Source organism: Mixophyes fleayi, chromosome 12, assembly GCF_038048845.1.
Source record: "Mixophyes fleayi isolate aMixFle1 chromosome 12, aMixFle1.hap1, whole genome shotgun sequence".
NCBI lineage: Eukaryota > Metazoa > Chordata > Amphibia > Anura > Limnodynastidae > Mixophyes > Mixophyes fleayi.
This window is the reverse complement of record NC_134413.1, coordinates 8,373,052-8,388,726: the sequence shown is the minus strand read 5'-3', so window position 1 is coordinate 8,388,726 and position 15,675 is coordinate 8,373,052. Positions and strand designations below refer to the sequence as shown.

Genomic DNA, 15,675 nt, shown 5'->3' with positions numbered 1-15,675 from the left:
GGGGGTTTATACTATTATCTTTGGTGGTGCTCTCTCCCAAATAAAGTTTCAATATTACCTGAAATGGAAGAAAGATTCCATAATGGAGGCACTCCTAATCCACTACAGTAGTGTTATTAAAGAAAGATAAACCCTATCTTTCAGTCCATTAAAATGTTTATTTGTGTGATGGACTTTTTTTGTATCCAAAGTGAATTACAAAATTAGTTTACTCAGTAATGTGAAAATTGTTAAAACCTATTATCTGATCAGTGCATTTAAATCTTATATTTGATTAACTTGGGTGGTATAATGCTTTCACCATTTATTTCTTAGATGTAAGGTTTGGTATGTTTTTATTTACTTTTCTCCTGACAGATTATCCTATTTGCATAGGAAAAATGGGGTTTTTATACTTAACGTAAAATCCGTTTCTCTTCGTCCATTGGGGGATACCGGGGACATTGGGGTATAGAGTAGGGACAGGGTGAACTGGCACTTTAAACTTTTGTTTAACTAAGCCCTAGCTCCTCCCCCTCTATACCCCACCTCCTGCAAAGCCTCAGTCTAGTTTAAGTGCCCGGCGAAAGGGCTGTGTCTGGGCTGCTCAGCAGCCCTCTTCTGTTACTTTTATTATTTTATGGCAGAAATTTGCAGTGCACGGTAAGCGCAGTATGGAGGGGAAGGGGGAGGGGGGATTCGGAGGTGCTGTGAGAGGTGCCTCTGTTGCCAGCCTCCCTCTCCCAACGTTTTCATATCCTCCTAGGAGCCGGGCACAGTCACCGCAGGCTGTGTCCGTCCTCCTGATCTGACAGTCAGACTGCAGACACTGCGTGAGAAGGGGTGGCAGAAGGTAAGTGAAACCCTCTCCCAGCACTGTGCTGAGAGAGAGGGGTAGAAAATCGCAGTTTGTCCCTGAGCAGGCTGCTTCTTACTAGGAGCAGTCATTTTATGAAGAAAAAAAAAAAAAAAAAAAATGATTATATTTTTAGCTCAGGAGACAGGCCCAGGCAAGGGTCACTAACATAGTGAGCTCTGCTAGGCACTGGATTGTTGAATGTTACCAACTCAGTGCTGTGCCCTGGGGGAGTGGTGTTTCTTCTAATTACACTTCCTCCAAAGTGGTCTCACTATTATGTGTGCAGACACCAGAATAAACAGCCATTTTATAGCTCCCCTTTTCTGTCTTGAGTCCTGATAGAAAGGTTTGGGGATTGTTATTTTCAAAAGTTTATTACTTTTACTCTGTGGGGCTTTATTGGCTTTATTGCAGGCTCACTTTCTGTTCAGTTTTGTGGGCTGCTTGTTATTTATATTGTGTTTTGTTACACTGTTTATTACACTGTTTTGTTTGTGTTTTGTCTCATCTGTTAACATGTCAGAAGAGGAAAAACCATGCGTGGTACAGCTGGTGTTACATCAATGTTGAGAGTCACCTGGGCTCTCTGTCACGTTAAGTTACCATCAGATCAGTCAGGCGCGCAGGCTGCCAGCTTCCTGACCAGAGGAACCAAAGCTTCCTGTGATCTGCTTGTAAATACACTACTAGTGCCAGTCCGCCCTGTCCCTACTTTATACCCCAATGTCCCCGGTGTCCCCCAAAGGAAGACAGAGAAATGGTTCCTGAATGTCTTCCTCTACCTCCCGCCTTCATTTTAATTTCACATAATTTTTTTTCCTTGGGGTAAAAGAAAATCTTAAAGATATGGTTTAACCTTTTTTTTTTTTTTTTTAACACTACTGGAGTGGATTAGGAGCCCCTCCAGTACAGAGGTTTCTATTTCAGGTAACTATGACCCCATTCTGTACAACCATTACAATGTAAGGCCACTATATCTAGCTTCTATCAAAGCAGCAGAGTTTGCATGAAGACACTAATACCCCATTCATACTGCACCAAAATCCCGGGTTTTTCCTGGGTCGAGCTTAAACGACCCATGTCCTGGTGCAGTATGAATGGTACAAGTGAAAAATCCCGAGTCTTCAACCTGGGATTTATCGAGGGGTAATTCCCGGGTTGCCTGCATAGGGGAGGGGGGGGGGGGGGGGGAGAGAGAGACAGAGAGAGACAGAGAGCTACAGAGAGATTGAGATATTTTTTTTTTTTTTCTTCCATATTCCAGCTTTCAGCCAATGAACAGTGCTCTGGTGATGACTCCCACAAATTGCCAGGGCACAGACTTGTGCAGTATGAATGGGGTCAACCCAGGAAATTTCCAGGTCCAAGGTGCAGTATGAATGGTGTTTCTGAGCTGGGACGCTCCGAGCCCCTGCAAAAACCCGGCTTCAAAAACCCGGGATATTGCAGGGACGGCAGTATGAAAGTGGTATTATTCATCAGATGCAAACTTTTCTTCTTTATTTTCCAGTGTTTGAGAAATAGAGAAACAAACAAACACTGGTGCAAGAAGGTTTATTATTTAAAAGTATTTGTCTTAAATACACTTCAAATTTAACAATCCACCAAAAAAAATAAAAAATAATAGCAATCCACTTTGCTTTCTCATATTTGGAAAATAAGTGGGTATAATTCCTCCCACCTTTTCTGCTCGTTTATTTGAATGTGACTTTACAACTTGCACAAAAATTCCACTTTCCTGCTGAGCTGTATGAAACATTTAGTACAGACTAAAAAATAAAGCTGACTTTCTTTGGGTCTCTTGTCTAGAAACCACTTAATAAATACAGTTTTAAAAATTACAAGAGGTATTTCAGCTTAAATATTATTTATATAAAATTAGTTTCTTCCATTTAATTTCTTCCATTTAATTCTCAATGACTACCGAAACCTGATTTTTTTTTGTTATATTTACAAATACTTGTACTCGTATATCTGAAACATTTCTAAAGCTTAGCCTAATTTTGGGCTTTTCAATTTAGCAGAAATCTTAGGTTTTTGTACATCAAGGGAATACAAAAAGTAACTCAAATCTGACATCACAAAAATAAAATAAGATCATCTATACATAAAACATTTTCACAATTGGATTTAGTTATGAATTGCACTAGTTGAGTTTATTTCACTAATTATATAATAGAACAATTAAGTGCAAATCCTAGAACCTTGTAGCATTTGATGCAACAGAAGTTTAGCGGACATGTTGACTAATTTTTGCGCAAGAGGTTTTTACAGCAATTGTGAAAATATTTTCAAATGTACAACGGATCTAATTTTCTCTTCCAGTTTTGTAATATTTTTTCATAACATTCATCTTTCAGACCCTAACTTATGTTAACAAAGTATCTGATCAAAACTTGTTAAATTATATTATTCCAATAGTGTAAAAGTATTCATATTATTTACAGATTTATTACAGTAAAAGGAACAGACGCATCTAATTTTTTTGTTTTCTTTTTAAAAGCTTCTGTTTCTCCCTTTGGTAAACTTCAGTCAAAGAAACGACATTGCATGTAGGTTTCATCAGAGGCTGTGTAACCAAACTTCTCGTAAAAGGCCACGTTTTTCGGCTTGCATTCCAGTGTGACTTTGTAACAGTCGAGCTTTTTGCTTAACAATGTAAGCACAGATAATAACCTGGTAAAGAAAAAAAATAAAATACATTTTAGCTTGTGTCTTATTTAAATGTGTATCATACAACGGTAAAGGGGGCAGAGGGAGCATCTTCAGTTGCAGCGGATACTGGCCTACGAGCGGCTTCCTCTCTCAGAAGAAATAAGCTGATCTTTCGTCATCTGCATTGTCCTGCGTTACGGACTGTCTTTCTGCCATTTCATGTCCTCTCGCCAACGGACACTCAATCGTTCAACAGAGATAATATTCCCACCCACCAACAGAAGTTACCTACCTGACATTTATATTTCTGTTGACATGACAATAAATCCCACCCCACAAGCTCGCTGCCTAGGTGTGAGCCTTGATTCAGAACTATCCTTTATTCCCCCACAGACTCTATATCTAAATCATGCTACATACATCTAAAAAACATTTCCAGAATACATACATATCTCACACAAGACACCTCAAAAACTTTTCATTCATGCACTTATCTCCTGCATCGACTATTGCAATTCCCTCCTTACTGGTCTTCCCCAAAACAAACTTGAGCCCCTACAATCTATTCTGCATGAAGCGGTTAAATTGATTTTCCTTGCAAATCGTTCTTCATCTGCTGAGCCACTCTGTCAGTATCTACATTGGTTGCATGTTTTTTTAACCGAATCAAATAGAAAATTCTTCAACTAACCTACAAGGTCGTCAACAAGACTGCACCAACATACATCTCCTCACTTGTCTCAAAATATCTCCTAACTCGACACCTCTGTTCTGTGTCTCATCACATCCTCCCATTCCCGGTTACAGGACTTTTTCCAGGCTGCACCCAGTCTGTGGAATTCCCTCCCTCGCACAATAAGACTATCTTCTGGTCTACAAACCCTTAAGCATTCTCTGAAAATCCACCTCTTCAGGCAAGCTTATAATATTCCTCAACCATCCACTTAACCTCTCCAGGTTACCCTATTCCCACCCTTTACACAATTCACACAAGACAATAACACTCTGACCAAAGTTGCTGTGTGACTATCATATCGCCCACTAAGCACTTTTTACCTTTGTAATCTGGATGGACGGAAATGCAATATGTAGCGCTTAACCTCATGTGTCAGACTCCCACTGACCCATAGATTGCAAGCTTGCGAGCATGGACCTCTTAAGTCTCTATCTGCCTGTATTAACCAGTATTGTCTATTACTATGTTTTTTCCCAAATATAAAACGCTATGAGGTTTCCTGGCACTATATAAATAAATGATGAAGTGGTTGAAATGGCGCTTATAAGACAAGCACGACGAAGACAAGTAATTTTGTTTCTTAATATGTGGAACCAATTTGAGGACTATCAATCACAAAAAACTAATATTCGGAAACAATATTTTTTTGAGACCAGTATGGATTTTTTTTTTTAATGTTTTTTTTGCAGCAATAGAGTTTCAGTTTATGGCAGCATATAACATATGCATATAACAGGCTGTCCTATGACTAGGGACCAACGTCCACCTGTCTCCTACAAATCTTCAAGGCCTTCAGTGATGTCACTCATGCACGGTAAATGATGACCGATATTAGAAGCCACTTTGTGACCCATATAAAGTGTCTTATAACTAATTTATAGTAGGGAGTGCATCATCCCATATACTTATTAAGACTGCACTTACAGTTTTCCCAGCTGTTTTCCTCTGCACTCGTCACTGACAACCACCTCTTCTATCCGACCTCTCTGCAGGAAGATAAAGAGATTACAAACAACACCTAAAAACCAGCCATGAGCTTCACCACGTAATGGGACATTTTATTATTATTATTAATTTTTATTTATAGGGCGCCACAAAGTATCCGTAGCGCCGTACAAGGACAAACAATGGCACAGTACAAGGTGAAACAGCACAGTACAAGTAACAGTAAGCACTATAACTCTGGGGGCTCAGGCACAGCATGAAAGAGAGGGAGGGAGGGGAAAAGTGAGTACAGGCAGGTAACTATGGCCCAAGAGGGTGGGCACGGATGACAGGTTGAGAGTCACTGAGGGGAGCGGAGAGAAGCGAGAGGAGACAGAGGGCAGAGGGACTGAGAGGAGGTGAGCTGGGTAGCTGGAGAGCGCAGTTAAAAGTGATGGAAACAGGAGGTAGGAGAGCCCTGCTCAAAGGAGCGAACAATCTAAAGGGAGGGGAAGACAGACAGACACATGGATGAGACGGAGAGACAGGAGAAACGGACATCCCAAACTTCCTGTAGGTATTATTGATGCCTTCATATAAGCGGTGAGAAAATAGAGGACATGTTTTAGTTGCTTTGAAAGTGAGGGATAATTTGAAGAAAGAGGCAATCTGCTTTTTGGAAACAAAGAAAGGAGTAGCCGATAAGGCAATGTAGTAGTCTTGTCTACAGAGTACTATACACAGGAGCCAATTGGATGATAATATTCATGGAAACCATTGTATAACCCCACAGATGGTCTTAAGGAACAATTGAGAGATTTGGTGACTTTAGGGATTCATAATAATGTTTTAAATAGAAACGAGACCTTAAGGTGTGTTGTTTTCAGCCCTAATCAATCATTGGGAATTAAAAAACAACACCATTGGTAGACCCCAATGGAGTAGATTTACTAAAGTTTCTAAAAAAGGAGGTGTTGCCCATAGCAACCAATTGTTTTTTAAAATGTGCTAAATAAATGAGAGCTAGAATCCGATTGGTTGATATGGGCAACACCTCCACTTTTTCTTTTGGAAGGTTGGATAAAATGACCCCATAGTGTCTGGAGTGGGAGGGGTTTTGGAACCATTATCACAATACCTTGATTGTACGTAAGGAAATATGTCTGTTCCTGCGGCACCACTATAATACATGTGAATGAAGGATAGGACAGACAGACATTGTACCCAGTTTAGGGTTGGGGAGAAAAGTTTCTAACCTCCCTATAATTACAGCAATTCATACCTATAGAACTAGGATACAGGTTCGGGAAGCCTCACCTTAGAACATCCGTGTATAAATTTGTGTTCTACGATGAGAGTGGCTGTAGCTACGATCTGGCCGAGGTTCAGATCTTCCACCACAATCACATAGTAATCCCCGGTTTTCTTCATGTGGTCAAAGTTTTCTAGCAAGTCACAAGAAAGACAGTTACTTTCCACCCTCAATAGTAATATATAAGGTAATATAAATAAATAGTGGTGACGATGATGATGATGCAATAGGATAACTGTAAAAGCAAGAGTACTATCTACATAGAGAGCTACACTGCAGTGTTATTTTCTGTGTAGGAAGAGTGGTAGAAAGTGGGTTGTACAATCATGACAGGTGACTGCTGTTAGAAATATTTCTTATGTGATTATAAAAAAAAAAATTGAGAATATATATATATATATATATATATATATATATATATATATATATATATATATATATATATATATATCTATCTCTATCTATCATCATTTATTTATATAGCGCCACTAATTCCGCAGCGCTGTACAGAGAACTCATTCACATCAGTCCCTGCCCCATTGGAGCTTACAGTCTAAATTCCCTACTATAGACACACACACACACACAGGCAGACAGACAGAGAGAGACTAGGGTCAATTTGATTGCAGCCAATTAACCTACCAGTATGTTTTTGGAGTGTGGGAGGAAACCGGAGCACCCGGAGGAAACCCACGCAAACACAGGGAGAACATACAAACTCCACACAGATAAGGCCATGGTTGGGAATCGAACTCATGACCCCAGTGCTATGAGGCAGATGTGCTAACCACTACGCCACCGTGCTGCACAATATATATATATATATATATATATATATATATATATAGATTACAGAAAGGTTTTCAGTGTATCCTGCTTGCTACAGCCAGCCCATCTGAAGCATCACCATACTTCTTGTCTTTTCAGAAGACTTTTTCCCTATCTGCACCCCCCACCACCATCGTTTTAGCAACGTGCATCGTATAATCCAAACCTGCGGCAGTGGGAGTATATGTAGAGTGCACCCCCCGCCTTCTAAATAAACCAACTTTTAGTTTAGGTTTGTGGCCTTTAAAGAGGTAAATTGGAAAATATCACAGAACTTTCAAGAGCCAAAGTCTGAACTTCTGCCTTCCATGTCTCACGCATGTTCCATCACATCAAAAACCTTGGTACGATCCCGTTCATGTACTTACTGATGAAATCCTCCGCAGTCACATCTCCCACTTTTGTCAGTTGACCAAGCACCTTGTAAAATCCTGAAATGAAAGAGTATTTAGTTGTTTGTCAATTCAGTTTAAAGTATAAGCAAAATAACCTGTTATGCAAATCTCTGGTTTTCCTCTGAGTAATGGATTTGGCGAGGAAAACACTGCTTGTGGCCATCCCATGTGGCATGAAGATGACCAGTATTTTAATAAGACACAGACCATGAAACAAGCCCCTGGTACCATCCGAATGTCACTGGTAATCTGAATATGTATAGCTGGCTACGAGACATTCAGTTCTACTAAACAATTTGGTAATTTTTTTCACCAAATCAACATCCAGGTTACTGGGTTACAATATGATTATATACGGCAGCACGGTGGCTCAGTGGTTAGCACTTCTGCCTTACAGCACTGGGGAGTTAAATTCCCGGCCTTATCTGTGTGAAGTTTGTATGTTCTCACCGTGTTTGCGTGAGTTTTCTCCAGGTGCTCCGGTTTCCTCCCACACTCCAAAAACATACTGGTAGGTTAATTGGCGGCTATCAAATTGACCCTAGTCTCTGTGTGTGTTAGGGAATTTAGACTGTAAGCTTCAATGGGGCAGGGACTGATGTGAGTGAGTTCTCTGTACAGTGCTGCGGAATTAGTGGCGCTATATAAATAAATGGTGAGGATGATGATCTGGTCAAATCATCCCCATAACTATGTGTGTGGTGCCATTGTTTGACCCAGAAGAGTTGGTACATATTCCTTCATTGTGATCTATCACCACCAATCTGGCAGGAACTAGTGGTATTTGGCCAAAATGTTTAATACGGCTTCTGCTGGCACCATATAGGCCGGACACCCAAACATAACATTACTCTGAGGACTAGTCGTCGGAACTCCATAATTACCACTTTGTGAATGGCTATAATGCCACAACTTGCTATCCAGAATCTCTTCCTCTTTCTGCTGTCACTCAAAAAAAAAAAATGTCCTAGATCTCTAAGCAGCAGTAAAGAGGTTGCCCTGTGATGCACTCCTAGGGGTAAATCTATCAAGCTGAGAGTTTTCCAGCAGGTTTGAAAAACCAATCAGATTCTAGCTATCATTTATTTAGTACATTCTACAAAATGACAGCAAGAATCTGATTGGTTGCTATAGGCAACATCTCCACTTTTTCAAACCCGCCGGTAAACTCTCAGATTGATACATTTACCTTCTAATCTCTCGCTAGGCTGGCTGGCGTTATGTGGGAATACTCATACACATTTTTGTCCCCAGTTAGAAAAGTACAGTGATGACAGCTTAACGAGAAGGGGGGATGCTGCAATGTTTTCTGCGCTTACTCACGTGGAAGAAGTGTTCCCCACTTATTACAATCCATCACCACAGCAGATACTAAGCTTAGAGTCCAATATCTCCGCTGTGACAACAATATTAATGGCAATTTTTAAAACACTTTCCCAGACTTGAATCCAGAGCACTTCTCTCTCGGATTGAGGCAGACTTGACTCTCTATTTTAATTTTAAATCCGATAACTTTATCCCCAGGTGTTTAATCTCTTTGCAAAGTTTGTTATACTTATATTTTCCATATATCACATACCTAGGGCCGGATCAATTCGCTGTGATAAACTGAACTTTTTGCCCACAAGAAAACAGAGCTCCCAAAGTTACATCACATCCGAAGTTTCAGCCATGTTAAGAAAATTGCCCGCTTGCCGAACCTCGGTTAAGAATTTCGGGGTTTGGTGAGCAGAAAAGTTATATGTGAAATAAAAGTTTTGCCTGCAGCTTTGAGCGGCTCCAATTCCCCAGCTGTTTTTGCCTAAAAAGATCTGAAGTCCGGTCAGCTATTTTGGAACTACATGTACGGGCAGATACACAATAACAATTCACAGACCCGTTTTAAAATGAAGTGTAATTAAAAAAGTAATAAAATAAAAATATTACATTCTTCTTTGTAATTAAATGCCACGGACGCCACAGCCCAGAGGGATTGTGAAGAACCCAATTATTTTTCAGCGCAGGGTGGGCGTGCTCTGGGAAGGGGGTAGGAACACTTTTCAAACAACATCTTTCATTAGATTATAGACAGGAAGTCTGGTGTGAATAGGAAAAATATCACCAAACAAGCAGACAGTTCATATAGGGTACAGAAAAGCTTTGTTAGACTGGTGACAACGTCCTACTGACCTCTGTTTAAGTCGGCCGTACATAGGGGTCTGAGGATGAGTCCGTCCCCGGGAAGCACAGGAGAGATGGCCGGACGGAAGGACACTGTATTCTGACTCCAATCGATCTCCTCCAGTAAACGTCCGTCAAACAAGGGGGTTTCATCTAGGATCATGGTTAGAAGACGAAGGGAAGTCCTGAAATAAAAAGGGCAATGATCAGATGAAAGTCTCTGTTGAACTACAGACAAATGCTGTTTATTTTCTGATAAGCTGCCCAAACACGGCTGCGTTGTTCTAAAGTAACAGGACAAACATTACATTCCAGGTTTTGTATTTTTGCAGTACACAAATTCTAGTACTGTAGCGTGGAAAAGAGGACTGGACTCCCAGTGTGGGGGAGAGGACTGTTTTGGGGCAGCATCTATTATGTGAGGAGTCACAGCCTGGGATTACTGGTTTGGCCATAGGAAACTCACATTAATTAAGGTTATGGCTCTCCAGACTGGTAGAACTTGTGTCAAGTGCAGTCCCCCTGATTTTACCATTACCAGCACTAGGCTTTGCCAACCTGGGCTGGTGGCACTAAAGCAGGGAAAACTGCAACGTGTCGTCCCCCAGTCATACCAAGCCCCAGCGTACCCATGGCTGCTTAGGATCCTTGGATTTATTACAGATGAAGACCCTGGATGTAGGTGCCGAATAAAGGGGGGAGGGGTGGTGACGGTAGTGTAAGGGTGTTTTTATTTCAATTAAAATAATTTGTACACTTGCGTCTGTTTTATTTACATTTTTCCTTGGTGCACCACAGGACACAGCAGTCCCTGGGTGCCAGGGCATGCTGGCACTTGTGGTTCCCCAAGTGCCAGCATACCATGGCAGCTATGGGTATGCTGGTGTTTGTAGTACAACTAGATCCAGCATGTCCAGACACTTAATGGCAGCCTGGGACCTTTAGTGCACCAGGGAGAAAATGTTTTTTTACCATGAAAACATTATTATCCACCACCCACCACCCAGGGGTGTAGGAAAAGCCCTAATGCTATTAGCACGGGGCTGGGTGCTGACGTTTTAAAAGCAGAATCTTAATGTCGGTGTGCGCGGAGCCTAAATCAGATCTCATCTCTCCGTAAACGGTCAGACGATAATCCCAATCAGACAGTTTTGCTACCTTAACTTTGCGATTCATTTCATATTGGCAGACGCTGGGGAGTAATTTCTGAGTCACTGCTCTATACAATGTGGACATTTCTGAACATGAAACCACAGGATAAAGGTGATGTAACCCATAACAAGCCAAACAATTGCTTTCATTTTCTAAACAGCACTATAAAAAAAAGTTACAGCTCCCTTCCCTGTGTACCAGATCCCAACAATTAGTATCTGAAATGAGAGTGTAAACCCGTTCTAAGAACTGCATAAACATCCCTTAAAACAGTGTGAAGGGGTCTATTTAATGAAATACGCTGTCACTAAGGGCGACGGTTAAAAAGTCTTCCTAAATATCTGCATAACGACAACGCTTGGAAACTAGAGGTCTTCTATTCCCTTTGAGCACAGACAGAATCTAGATCCTGTATTGTTATCCATATAGCAATGTATAGGAATGAGATAATCTGCACACGTAGAAGTAAAATAAGTCTATGCAGTTTTAATAAACCAGTTTCCCTTTAAGAAAGTGTCTTAAGTCCTGTAGAGAGTGACACACCCGTATAGCAAACAGGGTTATGATATATCCTGTAAGGTGACTTCTCACCAACTCCACCTTCCTCCGTAAATGTTGTGTGTATAATGGTAGGATATTAGTGGATACAGGGGAAAAAAAGGGCTGCAACATTGGGTCTGGAACGATTATTCCGGAATTAAACAGATTGAAATCTGGATCAATTTCAAATATAAGTGAAGGATCGTAGGAGATCCATCATAGGTTGAATTTGATGGACCGGTGTCTTTTTTCAACCTCATCAACTATGTTACTATGCTAGTAATGTTACTATGTTACCCACAGTTCAGTTGGAGCGGACACTTACTTACTATGTAATATGCCACATGTACAATTACACCTCACAGGCTGCTGTATCCTTCCAGATAGCAAGAGAGCTGTAATCACAAGGAAGTAACTAGCCCAAATCAAGATATTATATGTATTAAACATATACTGCACCACCATACTGATGGAGCATGTAATACATACTTGCCAACTCTCCCGGAAATTCGGGCACGTCTCCCGGGAGAGCAGGCAAGTATCCTGCATACGGCAACTCACACCTCAAAATGACGTGATTCACGATGAATCGCGTCATTTCGGCCACGCCCCCATGACAAAATTACGTTTTTTGTTGCGGTGGTGGGGCCAAAATGATGCGATTGACCGCGCCCCGCTCCGTGTCGCCCTCCAACCACGTCCCCTGCCCAGGATCTCCCGGAATTCACTTTCCAAAGGTTGGCAAGTATGATGTAATACATTATATGCAATGGGAAAAACACTGCAAATGGAATATACTACAGCAATATGGACACTGCCCCATGCATGTTAGATCAACCTGCGACAAGCTACAAATGTTGGTGAACTGCAACTCCCAGGCATACAACACACACAGTGTAGTTAAACAGATGGAGGCACAATTGGCCTACAACTGTCCTATATACTGTATTATGTCCTATATACTGGTTATGTTAACCCTTCTCAAACACACCGAAAAAAAGTCACCTATTAATTTGCATTCTTAGAAATGTAGGCAATACATACACTAAAAATGGCCATAAGATTTCAGGTAACTTTCCTCCAGAATTCTTAAAAACATTACAAAAAAATCAAGTTTTTTGGGCGATTCAATAGTTGAGTTTAGCCTTAACGTTCCTACAAACACCTCAGAATGCAATCGTTTTAAATAAGGTTTTAAAGTTATCCCTTATATGATTAACCTATTTCAAAACTGTTCCACAGAATATTTATTAATTCATTGAAAGTAGAGGAAGATGAAAGGTATCTATATATACACAGATGACTTCAAATCAGCATCTCAAAGGACACATATAAGTTCATTTGAATACAAACTCTGTTATCAGTTTGGCCTCAGACAAGACCCCACCAGTACAGACAATTGATCTAGATAATAAATGGATGCATTTAAACAAAATGACCTCTTATATCAAGATACAACAATGGTTAGATGGGGATAAAAACATAATTTTAGACTTTCATACATATCAAATTACAGCAGAAAACAACAATACCCGAGATGCCTGCACTTGTAATCATCAATATATTAAATTTAGTATAACTAATACTTTTTAAAACTTGAAAATATCTTTCCTCAGGCATCTGACAGGCCATCAACTGGTAGTCGCGATTCTAAAGAGCGAAGATTTGGGATATAAATGGTCAAAGAGGGATATTTAAAATATGCCATTAAAAACAAATAAACAAAACACTTTCTTGTGTTTTCATGGAGCACACAAGAACTGTCAGACTTACAAATTAATACAAATATACAAGTTAAAAAAAACACAGCTTGCATCTACTATTCACTGCAGCTCACAACACAAACCACAAACACACACCTTGTCACTTTGCTTTATATTTAAAAATCTGTATTATCACTTATTAGGCAAGACTAGTTATTTAGCCATAAACTACTTAATAGTGCAGCATAGCAAAACTGCCCACATATATATATATATATATATATATATATATATATATATATATATATATATATATATATATATATATATATATAATGGCTTTATGTGATCAATCAGATGCTGATTGGGGTTGCCAGAAAATCCCACCAATGACAAACAGCCAGTGTGCACGCTCACTGGTGGATGACACTAAACTGGGCACCAAGTGATCCAGTGCTTGGCTTTAGTGCCAAGCGACTGGATACATCCAATTTAGTCACATACATGGTGGGCCAAGCTGGACACAGAATATGATCATCATGCACTCGGATATGCCCTCTGCACTACTACCTAAAGATAGGGGAGGGGGGGGGGGTTTACAAGAGGACCACAAGCCATAATAAAGTGACAGCTGGTTAGATTAATTGATTTACCAGTTCTACATTACTAGCGGGCACCTTAGTACAGTATATTACCTAGGTGGTACAGCTTGAAGAGACATCACCTGGAGAAATCCCATCAGTGACAGTATTGATTTAAACACCCAGTGACAACCTAGTTTCCATACAACTTCTGGGAGCACTCATCCACACATATTACAATAAAAAGACATGCAATGATAATTTTACCACCTGTTAGAAATAGATACTATGTGACCTTCAAGTTGTGGTGAAACTACAAGTGTGCTGGCTGGGATTTGTAGTCCTACAACAGTTGATAAACCAGTGGTTACCCAACAACCTAATGTAGAATATCAAGTCCTGGTTATTACATAGTAATGAGCTCTTCTGGTGCCTGGAGAAAGCAGGAGAGACACTGCACTCAGAGTGTGTGTAGCTGTGGCTATAACAACTAATAGCATATATATATATATATATATATATATATATATATATATATATATATATATATATATATATATATATATGCTATGTCGCCAACAGAAGCCAGTGAGCCTCCAGCTGCCCCTGTGGTACTATATACAGCCCCATGTAAGAGAGATAGAGGGTTGAGAGCCCACTTACCCGTTACCCCGGCCTCTGACTCGCTCTCACTCACTCCTAAGGCCCCGGTACCACTGTGTGTGTTGGATAAACTCCGACGTGGCGTGACGTCAATGCCAGAGCGGCGAGCCCCAAACCCCCCGACCAATCACAGCGCGGAGAAACCTGTAAGCCTCGCCTTGCCCATACCGTGACGTCGACACCTGAGCGGCGAGCCCAGTTCCCCCGACCAATCACAGCGCGGAGAAGCCTTGCCCACACTGTGACGTCACGGCGCGCCGCCTCCTGGTGGGAAAAGAGATTGCCAGGCGTTGCTATGGCTACCGACTTCATGTACTTTGATTACAGTCCCAAGAGTTCTCCTAAAGTCACCAGCAGAGCTACGTGTAAAATAAATACCAGCTGTAACATTGTGTCACTCTTTCATTTTATTAATTGTTACATTTTTGTTTTCAAACTATGTATTTTGAACATACAGAACAACCATTAATGTTGGGGTCATCTGGATGCATAAAGTTGTCTATCAGGGAAATATAAGGAATAATTTTCTATTTACAATTCCTTCAAGCCCAGAAGTGGTTTACACCTTCATGACCAGACCCTCTCATGGTTTTGTGTTACCAGCAATCACTTTTATTGTCCAATCTATATTGCTTTTTTCCCAGGATATATAAATGGGGTTTCTTTTGGTGACATATTAAAATTATTATTTGTTTTTATTTCATATTTTAGGGCCGTTAGCTAGGAAAAATAAAACAGATGTATCACATACAATTACACCTTTCCATCATTCTTCCTTTGGTTGCTTTTTCATACTTATAGAATTCCCAGAAAATTATCCTGAAAATAATTTGTTTAATTAGATATACCAAATGATGTGTATTTTTAATAAAGGTATTAGGGAGGAAGGAATAGGGTTACGATTTTTTTAGCAATTGGTTTTTTTTAACAGGAGACCCCTCCTGGGTTATCAATCTCCAATTTTTTCATTGTTAAAAAATTGCAGCAATTTGCATGTGTTAACCCACGATTTTAGTCCCCAAGTCTGCAGATGTATTAAGCTGCGATTTTTGTTCTGATCTTCAAAATCGCTGATCACCTCTAGCGATTTGCTGCGATGTCAAACACTCCGGTGTTTAGCTAACTTTCCCGTGTTTAGCAAATGATGTGTTTCCAAGCTGCGAGATTAGTAAACACATCACTGTTACT

At 40.3% G+C, this 15,675-nt stretch overlaps 1 protein-coding gene across 1 annotated transcript; it reads right to left on the bottom strand.

Annotated features, from left to right (window-relative positions):
• Positions 1-2,376: 2,376 nt before the first annotated feature.
• On the bottom strand, positions 2,377-14,595 carry GNPNAT1 (glucosamine-phosphate N-acetyltransferase 1). The gene is made up of 6 exons (XM_075193502.1): positions 14,488-14,595; positions 9,858-10,033; positions 7,662-7,724; positions 6,471-6,598; positions 5,154-5,215; positions 2,377-3,514 (listed from the first exon to the last, which is right to left on the bottom strand). Exons 2-6 carry the CDS (start codon positions 10,009-10,011, stop codon positions 3,367-3,369), a joined length of 555 nt encoding a protein of 184 aa, XP_075049603.1. The 5' UTR covers positions 10,012-10,033; positions 14,488-14,595; the 3' UTR covers positions 2,377-3,366.
• Between the last annotated feature and the right edge of the window lie 1,080 nt (positions 14,596-15,675).

Bases quoted from the DNA above. Each gene is read 5' to 3' on its own strand.
- GNPNAT1 (XM_075193502.1), bottom strand. From the start codon at position 10,011: ATGATCCTAGATGAAACCCCCTTGTTTGACGGACGTTTACTGGAGGAG. The intron at 7,725-9,857 runs GTCAGTAGGACG...CTTTCATTTCAG, and splicing joins TACGGCCGACTTAAACAGAG to GATTTTACAAGGTGCTTGGT. The intron at 3,515-5,153 runs GTAAGTGCAGTC...TTTCTTTACCAG, and splicing joins GGAAAACAGCTGGGAAAACT to GTTATTATCTGTGCTTACAT.